The sequence below is a fragment of the Gallinula chloropus genome (genome assembly GCF_964237585.1).
Source record: "Gallinula chloropus genome assembly, chromosome: 4".
Taxonomy (NCBI): Eukaryota; Metazoa; Chordata; class Aves; order Gruiformes; family Rallidae; genus Gallinula; species Gallinula chloropus.
The window spans coordinates 44,852,591-44,863,221 of NC_140088.1; the positions used below are offsets into that span (position 1 = coordinate 44,852,591).

A 10,631-nucleotide genomic window follows, 5' to 3' on the forward strand; every position below is an offset into this window, starting at 1 on the left:
TTTAAGTGGCTGTCATCTCTCCCTAGTCTGTGTGTTGTGGTTGGGACCTCCTGGGAGCAAGAGCTTTGAGCCTCGTGCCTGACATTCCCGTGAGGATGATGAGGGATGTCAAAAAGCAATAAACAAACCTAATTATCCCTTTTTCTCCTTCCTTTCCCTCCTCCTTAAGAACTGCCGGGGTTTTACTATGACTCAGAAAAGAACCGCTATTTTCGCCTGCTGCCTGGACATAACAACTACAACCCCCTCACCAAGGAGAGCATTCAGTACAAGGCGATGGAATGCAAAAGACTGAAGCTCTTAGAAGAGGAAGAGAAACAAAAGAAGGTACATTCTGAAACAGATTGCAATTAGGCTTTATTGTGCTCTGGCCCAGGACAGATTATAAGCTAAAGCCTTTCAGTTCTGACTGGTATGGTTCCCTGCCCTGTGCTGTCTGAAGAAATGAAAGTTCCTTTTTGCTGAGAATTTATAGCCCTTGAAGCCTTTTGTTTGGCTGTTCCACGCAGGAATGAAAGCAAGTCATTACAAGTGAAAAAACTTGTAAAGAGACAGGAACTGTGCTGGGAACTGTAGATTGTCCAACAGTTAACCCTTGAGGCAGGACACTGGGTGCCAGGTTTCAAATCCCTGCCTTAATTTGGCAAAGTGGGCTCTTGATATTTTTTTCCACATATTTAATAAATGTGTTGATCATATTCCTGGACCCTGGAGAAGCAGCACTAATGGGGTTTTTTTGTGTAAACAGCTTTTTCATGAAGAATTTTTTTTAGACAGGTAAAATCAAAGTGTGTCTTAGGCCTGAAAAGCCTGTGTGCTCTTCATCATAAAGTGTTGGAGCAGAGTCAGTGCTGATGTTGCTTGTCTGTAATCTGCGTGCAGTACCCCACAGGGGTATATTTTCATTATCTGAAAGCTGTGTCTTACAGCTTTACAAATCACAGCTCCACTTAAATACACTGTCATTGGAAGAAGGGAGAGCAGATTTTTCTCTGTTAGGTCATGACATTCTTGCTTCAACCAGCTGTTTGGCACCCCAGTTTTCACTGAGGAGTTTGGGGTTGTTGCTGTTATTTCAGCTCTTACCATGAGCAGTTTTGGTTTCATAGATACCAAAAAGCTTCTGGCCATGTTGCTGCTAAGGGGAGTGGTGTGTTTATGTCTCTTAATGTGGCTATTGAATCCGCCATCTGAATTAGGCTTGCAAATATGAACGTTCTCTTAAATACTTGTTTTGGCTGAGTGTTACCAAAGGATTTCTTACTCCATAACTCAGCAGAGTACTCTGTCCTGCAGAGTACAGTGCTCCTCCACAGAAAGTGCTTACGTGAAACTTTAAGAAATGGTGAATGGAAAAGTAGTTCAGTGCAGCAGTAAGACTACGTGGTTAATAGTAGTCTTGTGACAGAAAATGTTGCTGGATAAGACAAAGCTAAGTTGCTATAGTAAAAAGAGAAAGTGACTTCACACCTTAGGGTAGTACTGCTGATTATGTCCCATGACAACATTGGCTGTTGAGTTTTGTTTGTGTGGTGGTGTGTGTTTGTTTTTCCCCCAGTTTTTCTATTTCTAGAAGCATCTCACATTTCAGGGGAACATATTCTTGTCTGCTTACTGTAGGAGGCCAGGGAGATAGTGCTGGAATGTGTTTTACAGAAAATTTTACTTTATATTGGCTGGAGATACCTGAATATCCCAAACATCTAGGAGCCACAGCCAGGTTTGAACCATAAACAAGCAAATAATGGCGTACGCTTCCGTGTTAGTCACACTCCCATGTTATTCCCTTCCAGAAAACAACAAGGCCTGGACTGAACTCATCTACGCTGCTCCAGAAAAGGCAGCTGGGTTTGCTCAGCTCCACAAGTTATTGCAGGTACAGTGATTTGATTTGTCTTCTGTTTGCAGTACCAACTTCTTCTGTTAGTTCAGCTGGTCTTGTTGGGCTTTGTGCATTTCCTGCTCTTCCACTCAGGATGAAGAGGAACATATTATTTATAATTAAAAAAAACCCCAAACAAGTTATATTATATTGTAATCAGATTACTAGCCTGATGAGAATTCAAATGAAGGAGACTTTTTCCAATTTCAGATAAATAGAGTTTAAAACATCTTTATTTTTCTGTGTATGCTGTTTTGCCGCATGATGCTTTATGCGTGCCGGGCGGCTTTTCTCTGCACTCAACAGGGGTGGTGCTGGCCACCCCTCTTCTGATGGAGCCCAGGCCAGTGGTATCCTGGGCTCCATCAGAAGAGGGGTGGCAGCAGGGACAGGGAAGGGATTGTCCCTCTCTGCTCTGCCCTCGTGAGGCCCCAGCTGGAGTTCTGTGTCCAGAGCTGGGGCCCCCAGTACAAGAAAGATGTAGAACTGCTGGAGAGGGGTCAGAGGAGGCCACAAAGATGATCAGAGGGCTGGAGCAGCTCCCCTATGAAGAGAGGCTGAAGGAGCTGGGCTTGTTCAGCCTGGAGAAGAGAAGGACGCGGGGGGACCTCATTGCAGCCTTCCAGTCCCTGAAGGGAGCTTATAAGCAGGAGGGGATTCAACTTTTTAAAAGGATAGACAATGGCAGGACAAGGGGGGTGGATTGAAGCTAAATGAGGGAAGGTTTAAACTGGGTATTAGGGGTAAGTTCTTTACAGAGAGAGTGGTGAGGTGCTGGAAGGGGCTGCCCAGAGAGGTGGTGGATGCCCCATCCCTGGAGGTGTTCAGGGTCAGGTTGGATGGGGCCCTGGGCAACCTTGTGTAGATCCAGGCCTGGAGGTTGGTGGCCCTGCCTGTGGCCAGGAGGGTTGGAACTGTGTGATCCTTGAGGTGCCTTCCAACCCAGACCATTCTATGATTCTCTGGATAACTGCTCTTTAGCTGACGTGACTGTTCCCCCACACCCCGTTCTAACAGCTAAGGTCACTCAGATCCAGTAACAGGAAGGCAAGTTAGTGACTTGCTGTGGTGGTGTTTCTGCTTCTGAGGATGTGCTGCACTTCAAGCTGATGGGATAAAATTCTATGAATGTGAAAGATGCACATGTTCATGGGTTATAGTGAAATTGCAGCGTGTTGGTAGTTTTGTGTTCTGTGAAAAGCAGTTCTGGATGTCCTATATTCTTTTCACAGACATTAAACCTAGGCTTATCTGACTTTTTCCCTCTTCTCCCCCACCTGCCCCCCACCATCTACTTTTGACAGGCTGGTCCATGAACTAAAAGTGAACTGCATGCAGAGGAGGAAGATAGAAATCCGCAGTCCAGACTCCTCTGTTGCTGGAACCAACAATTTTAAAATAATCGTGGTACGTTATGAGAACTTTCAAGTCTTTAGGATAAAGAGAGCCCATCTCTGGTGAAAATTCAGAATTTTGTAATCAAGCTGAGTAGATAATTAGTGTGGGGCTGGGAGGAGGAGGGGAGAGGCTTAAGTGAAAGAAGAAGAAAATGGAAAAGAAGAATTTTGGGACTGGCAAAGTGTACAGTCCAAAGAATCTATGTAGACATTAGTAATCATTTTAGATCTCATGTCTGCAGGCAGTTTCTACTGCAGGGAAGTTCTCTAGAGCAACTGTCTTCATTGCCTGTGTAGGAGGCTCTCCAGGACCAGCTCCTGACCTTGTAAACAGAGCATCAGAGCATCAGAAACATTGTGTCAGAAACACTGAAGTGCAGCACCAGCCTTTTTGCTGTGATCCAACAGGAGGAAAATACCACAGTCACTTTTTTAAGCTTTAAATTTTTGTTTCACATCCTCCAGCAAGACTACTGTGTGCTTACTAATCAGCCAGAGTAAGTGCCTAGAACTGATACAATTGGAAGGAGTATTTACTGTTACTCGAGGATTAAACCCTTCTCTTTCTCGTGGTTTTTTTTGTGCGTAGATATAAAAAGGAGTTGGCCACTGTTAGAGGTGCAGGGAAAGCAGGTGCTGTTAAAGGGATCAGAATTCATTTTAGACACAATGCAGCTCCCTCAATGCTGTTGTTCACCTGCAAGTTTCCAGTAAGTTGTTGTTTTACAGGCAGATGTTGCTTGTGAACGGATCTTCACTGTGAACGACGTAGAGCACGGAGGATGTAAATACGGTATCATCAACCTCAGCGGCTTGGGGAAGGAGTCCCTGACTGTGGAGATGTATGACAACCTCTACTTCACGAACCGCAAAGTACTGTGTTCTCTGTTCCTGCTTCCTTCGGTTGTTCTCAGAACGCTGTTCCTGGGGGGGCTCAGGTGGAAATGCCAGAGGGTTGGGGAAAAGGTTAGGAGGAGAGAATGGGAGTACTGAGCAATGTGAAGCTCTGATAATTGCAGAACCACAGTAAACTCATCTCTGAAAGTCCTCAGTACCAGTGCTAGTTCTCAGGAGTGTTCTGTAGAGGTACCAGCTTTCAAGGATAGCGCTTAGTTCAGCGTTGCACATGGCTGGAGCTGACAAAACTGATGTTTGAGGGCTAGAAGCTACTAAAATTTGCATGCTTCTTTCTTAAAAATAATTTTGGGAAAATTGGTGTTTATCCTTGAACATGAAGCCTATTTAAAACAGGCTTTTGTAATCTCTTCGTGCTCAGATTATTTTAAGGATGGTCTCTTAAATAATGGGATGTGCTTGTGTCTACCTCAGTGCCTCGATCCATGTTGGGACAGATTTCCGGTGCTGTTCTGCATTTAAGAGGAGCATGAGGCTAAAATCCTCATGTCCCATTACGGTGCTGTTGGTGGGCAAAGGAAGCGTGCCCAGCGCATAGTTTTATGTCATCTCTGCATGGAAACACCCTTTTATGGATTGAGTAAGAGATCACAAAAATAGTATGTCTTCTTGTGTCTGAAGGTGAATTCTGTGTGCTGGGCATCGTTGACTCATCCAGATTCTCATGTTTTATATCCTTTTTTAAAAAGCAACATTTCAGTTCAGCTTTCACAAGCCCATGGTGTGCTGCGCAGAAGAACTGACTTCCAGAAGACCTCTCATGTAGCTGGCTCAGGAATTAAGTTTTAGTGTAGAAGCCGTATCCAGAATGATCTGATGTTTGGCTGGGGCAGAAGAGAGAGGGTTAAGGCTTTCTCTCTGCAGTGGACCTCTTTGAAATTAGGTTGGGTGGGGGGAGAGGAGAATGGGAGCTATTCATTGGTGTCCTGCTCTGTGAATTTGAGAGTGTGTTGGGCAGATCTGTCTGGGAATAAGAGGAGGGTTGATGGTACAGCAGAGGAAGCAGCAATGGACAGTGCAGAGCCCAGAAGAAAGGAGGAAGAAGGGGTTTTAATGTGAGAGATGGCAGGCAACAGATGTGCTGTTAAAGGAGAAGAGAGTATACAATAATGTATGGGATGGCTTATGGGAAAACCCAAGCATTTCAGGACTAATCCAGAAGGTGGCAGGAGTTCATCAGGCTTTCTCACAGATGGTTAGGAGCTGGGGCTTGCTTGGTTTGGTTATTTTGTGCTTTCGTCTAGTCATGTCACAGATTTACCCCACTAAAACTGAAATGCAGCTTTAAAATACTTTCTAAAGATTATAGCAGGTATAAATAGGATTTGAATGTAATCTAAAACGAGTCTTCCCCAGTGTATGTGCCTCTTTCTCCAGCTGACCTCCATGAAAAATACATCTATTGTAATGCAGTGTCACCAGCATGGAAGGGTGAGAACAACATAGGCCACAGTTGGATGATTTGGGGGTGTTTTTTCCTGTCTCTAGAAAAATTACTTGGTTACCCCACATCATTTTTTTTTTACTCTTTTTTTTTGGTAGTGAAAACACACAAGCAAGAATTCTGTGTTCCTTCTAGCTCCTTTCTACAAGAGAAATTAAAAGTCCAGACTTAACTGTCAACTGCAAGGCACCTCAGAGTCTCAAAGGCAAATGTGAGCTCTGGCTTGTGTCAAGAGTATCTTGCTTGTCCCAGCTATAAATTAGGCAGCCTGTTCCATTCTGGGGAGAAACCTTTTGCTTTCCTTAAGTCACTTCAGCAAGCTGTGTCTCATGGGCATTGCAGAAACACCAGGCTGTGCCAGTCTGCTTCCAGCGTCACTGTTCAGCAGCACTAACCCAGGTAGGGTGGCTCTGTTGGGGGTTTTCCCACCAGTTTTCTGATAGCAGTTATGGTATGGAAAGACCACAACGGGAAGATTAGTTCCACGTTTGTCTTTAGTAGCTGGTGAGACTGTTGTGGCTTCGTAAAGCTTGTTTAAGAATCAAACAGATGACAGAACTCACCTCAGGGATTAATGAAAAAGCAGTATTCAGAGGGCTGGTGTGTTTTTAGCTGCTGCTGGCACGCTGCTGCATTTGGGCAGAAGAACACCTCACCCATAAAGTAAACTACTGAGATTCTTCATTAGTAGCTTGGCCTATAACTACTACTCAGAAGCTGCACATAAGAAGTACTCTGATTTCCCTATAGACTATCTAGAGCCATTGCAGAATTCCTTCTTGTAGTAGCTACTCAGTGGTGCTCAGTGGATTAGCCAAAGGTGGGAAGCTGGTACATGTCGTAGCCCAGAGCTCCTGCTGCAAGCTCACGCTCAGTTGTGTGTGAGCATGGTTGATGTGGAAAAACTCATGTCTCAAATCTGATGGCTGTAGCTTTTCCATCAATGTGCTTGGGGGCTGGACTTTATTAATTGGGCTTTCTTGATAGATGTCAGAACCATGCCTCTTCAAGTCACATAGTACAGTCCTCTAACCCAGCTCCCATTCAGATGTGTCAGAGGAAATCTGTGACAGATTAAGAGTTATGGACCTATTTTCAATTTTTAATGTCGCACTATTTATGCAAAAAACCCAAAATGCACAGAGTTAGCATGAACTTGGAGAATCACTGGAGATGCTGACTTAGTGCCCATCAATGCACAGTTGCCCTGTAGAACATTTTAAGCCTGTCACTGTAATCAAATATCCTGAGTTCCACCAAAGTTCTCCTTTTTAGTATTTTCTATTGACTGTTTTAGGTATTTCCAAGTTTCTTGACTCACTTCACTCTCCTTGATTGTTGATTTGAGGGAGTCTTGCTAAGTTGATGCTGGGAGCAAAGTAGAACTTAGCCTATCTAAATCCATGTTTTACATGTCAACGGTGCTGCCCGACATGTATGAAGCTGGTGGATGTGCCATGAAGGGAGTGAAAACTGAGGACTTAAAATCTATGGCAATTAGTAGTCTCTGTGCAGGAGCTACGAAGAGTCAAACCTAGGGTATTGTCCTCCACTCACCCCTTTTTTTTTAGGTAGGCAGGCCAAGAACATACAGGTTAGGTTTGGGCTGATCTATCATTTATAAAGTAAATGGCTTTTAATTCTAGCCCACGTGACTTTTTAAAGTCACACACTTAGTGCTGTAAGGCCAGTGCTATTTCTGTCATTCCCGCTGCTCTCAGGCCCTCTGACCACAGAATAAATCCCCAGTCTCTCACAACCATCCATCTGGACTGTGAGCCTTCAGTCACAGGCTCCCACTTTTGTTTCCTGTCTCTTGAGCAGCATGGGGACACTAATTGCACAACAGTTTCTCAGCTTCAGATTGCAGTATTGAAAGAACTATAGAAATCCAGAGAAAATTTCTGCGTTACCATCCCACCCTCACATTTTACAGGCTCTTCACATGTTCCTCCTCTCTCCTAGGAGACCGACCTGGAATGCTGTGCAGCTTCAAGATCTCCACTGCCTGGTCCTGTGCTTGGTGCCTGAATCCCCAAGCAGACAACTGCTTCAGCACAGGTGATGTGCAAGGCTATGCACCCTCTTCTGTCTGGGTGGGAAAGATTTCTCACATGAATGTGGGGAGCTCTGAGAGGCTACAGCCCAACGAACGTAACCTGTCTTCCTTAGGCCTGACACGACGGGTTCTTGTGACCAACGTAATGACGGGGCATCGACAGACATTTGGGACTGGTAGCGATGTGCTGGCACAACAGTTTGCCACACAGGTAAGAACAACCCTCCGCCCTTCAGACAGTTGAGCAGGACAGAAAAGGAAGATAATACTGATGGTAATAAAAGAACGTACAAGAGGATGCACAGCTCACCACCTGTACCCAATGCTCAGGTAGTTCTTGAGTTGTGCCACCTTCCAGCCAATCCCCCAGTTCTATACTGAGCATGATGTCATTTGGTATGGAATATCCCTTTGGCTGCTTTGGGTCAGCTGTCCTGACCCTGTCCCCTCACAGCTTCTTGGGCACACACACCCCCCCCCCCCCCCCACCTTCCTGTTGGCAGGGCAGCATGAGAAACTGAGAAGTCCTTGACTGCTTGGCAACTACTAAAGCATCAGTGTGTTACCAGCACTGTCCTCATCCTAAATCCCAAACACAGCGTTATGCCAGCTGCTAGGAAGAAAATTAACTCCATCCCACTTGAAACAAGGACACAACAAGGGTAGTTCTTGTTAATTGTACACAGGTGAAAAGGAAATCTAGGAAGTGCAAAGAGCACAGTAAAAATTCGTTGTAAAGTCATTTTGGTTTCACCAAATGACCTAATTGTTAACAGCTTCATGTCTCCATCAAGGAGGAAACCCCTATAAAATACTGACAGGCTCATTGGCAAAGATTTGGTTGGAATGGTGAGATCAAAACGTGAGAATTCCAGTTCCTGTTTTGCTGTTACATTAAATGAAGTTCCTCCTTACCCAGCTGAACTTTTACAGCGATGGTCATTAAGGTGTGAATGGAACTAATGAGTTGGCTGAGAAATGTTTCAGTGTGTAATAAAAACTTTGATTCTTAAAGCCCACAATAGCAAACTAACTTGACAACTGTACCCAAGAGCTCAAAGCCTTGTGAATTGTGAGATCCTTCCAGATGTTCCATAGCACGATCCCTCCTCTTGGACTCTTCCAGACCCCGGTGCTGTACAATGGCTGCCGCTCCGGTGAGATCTTCAGCATCGATGTGCGTCAGCGTAGCCGGAAGGGCCAGAGCTGGAAAGCGACTCGTCTTTTCCACGACTCAGCAGTTACATCTATTCGCCTTTTGGAGGCTGAACACTATCTCCTGGCAGCAGATATGGCTGGGAAGGTGTGGTTTGTGTTAAGGGGCTTCGGTTCCCTGCTGGTATCTGCACTTCTCCCATTCCAGAGGGTGGATGCTTGTTCTTTGGGGGGGGGGCGGGGTGTGTAGTATGGAATGGGGTGCTAGTCCCATATAGGGATCCTCTTAAGAATGAACCATCAGGTGCTCTCTGCTCTGTTAATAGATGCCCTTTCAAACAATTACTTCAACTTGCAGATAAAACTCTGGGACCTGAGAACAGCCAAGTGTGTTAAACAGTACAAAGGTCATCACAACGAATACGCTGTTCTCCCCTTGCACGTAAATGAGGAGGAAGGACTTCTTACAGCAGGTGTGTTGGCTTTGTCCCCCCTTATACTTGTAGAACGCACAGCAGTGGTTTTCTTGTGCCCAAAGGGCATTTTGGGTTGAACCCGATGATCTCTCGAGGTCCCTTCCAACCCCTATGATTCTATGATTCTTAGGTACAGCTGTTGGAAGCTTGTAAAGCTGATAATTCTTTAAAATTCAGAAGAAATTTTGCCTTAGCCATACTGTAATACATGGTGAAACTTAAGAAATGATGTTGTGAGCGTGCATCTACTGTCACCACTCCTCTTGAGGGCTAATGGCTTCATCTGCCATGTCCTGTGAAAGCCCCGGTGCCCTTTCCACAGTGGGTCTGGAGCAGAGGAGAAAACAGGTGATTTTTGAAATTCAGGGCCATGACTCATGGTGATAATGTTGGAGGGAGACTAAAGACTGTGTGTATGTTGGGTTGGGAATTAAGTGGGTGGTGTGGTGATAGACTGAAGCGTTGGCACGTGAGCCAAGCTGCCTGTACGACTCAGTTTCGTTTTGCAGAGAAGCAGCTACATTCTGAGGTTTCCTTTTGATTTCATTTTATATCAGGGGAGGAAAGGTCGCAGCAAACGAAGCCAAGTATAGCTGAGCTTCACAGTGTCGCTCTGAACGTAGTGACCTCCTCTCCTTGGATTTGTCAGTGACAGAACAATAAGAAGAGTTCTTGTTAATTTGACAGTAAGGCTTCCTAATGAGGCAAGCACTCTGAATACTGAGTTATCGAACCTTCTGTTGCCCGTTTTTCCCTGCTTTTGCAGATTCAGCATAGAATTTCTGTTTCATAATGTATTCATAAGCACTTTGTCTCTAACGTGTAGAAACGGTCAGGGTTTCAGACCTTCTGCTTCTGTGACGATAATCTTGCAGCACATGAGGCAGTGTGTGTGTGTGATGCTGTCCCTTCCTTTCCAGTTGGTCAAGATTGCTACACCAGAATTTGGAGTCTCAGAGATGCCCATCTGCTTAGAACCATTCCTTCTCCCCACCCATCCTCCAAAGATGCCATTCCCAGCGTGGTGTTTTCTTCAAGGCTTGGGGGTAGCCGAGGAGTTCCTGGCTTACTCATGGCTGTCAGACAGGATCTCTACCACTTCTCCTACAACTGATGCAGTGTTCTCTTCAGAAAGTAGATCTGCAGAGCTGCCAGCCTTTACATGGCCTCAACGTTTCTGCACCAGCCACCGCGCTGTTGAATCGCCGTGTGCTGCTGATGCACCTGCTTTACCTGTGAGATTCTGACCCTCCTTCAGGAGGTTCAGCCAGTCTTGCTGTATGCATCTTGGATGCCTTGTAAA

At 45.2% G+C, this 10,631-nt stretch overlaps 1 protein-coding gene across 1 annotated transcript; it reads left to right on the forward strand.

Annotated features, from left to right (window-relative positions):
- The first annotated feature begins 201 nt into the window (after nt 1–201).
- On the forward strand, nt 202–10,631 carry DCAF4 (DDB1 and CUL4 associated factor 4). The gene is made up of 11 exons (XM_084262677.1): nt 202–327; nt 1,794–1,876; nt 3,187–3,289; nt 4,009–4,152; nt 4,816–4,865; nt 5,958–6,037; nt 7,604–7,699; nt 7,811–7,908; nt 8,824–9,000; nt 9,211–9,325; nt 10,249–10,631. Exons 1-11 carry the CDS (start codon nt 277–279, stop codon nt 10,440–10,442), a joined length of 1,191 nt encoding a protein of 396 aa, XP_084118803.1. The 5' UTR covers nt 202–276; the 3' UTR covers nt 10,443–10,631.

What these genes read in the sequence shown, in the direction of transcription:
- DCAF4 (XM_084262677.1), top strand. Translation starts at nt 277, where the DNA reads ATGGAATGCAAAAGACTGAAGCTCTTAGAAGAGGAAGAGAAACAAAAG. An exon ending in TCTACTTCACGAACCGCAAA is followed by an intron (nt 4,153 to 4,815) that starts GTACTGTGTTCT and finishes TTGTGTCTGAAG; the next exon opens with GTGAATTCTGTGTGCTGGGC. An exon ending in CAGCAGATATGGCTGGGAAG is followed by an intron (nt 9,001 to 9,210) that starts GTGTGGTTTGTG and finishes TTCAACTTGCAG; the next exon opens with ATAAAACTCTGGGACCTGAG.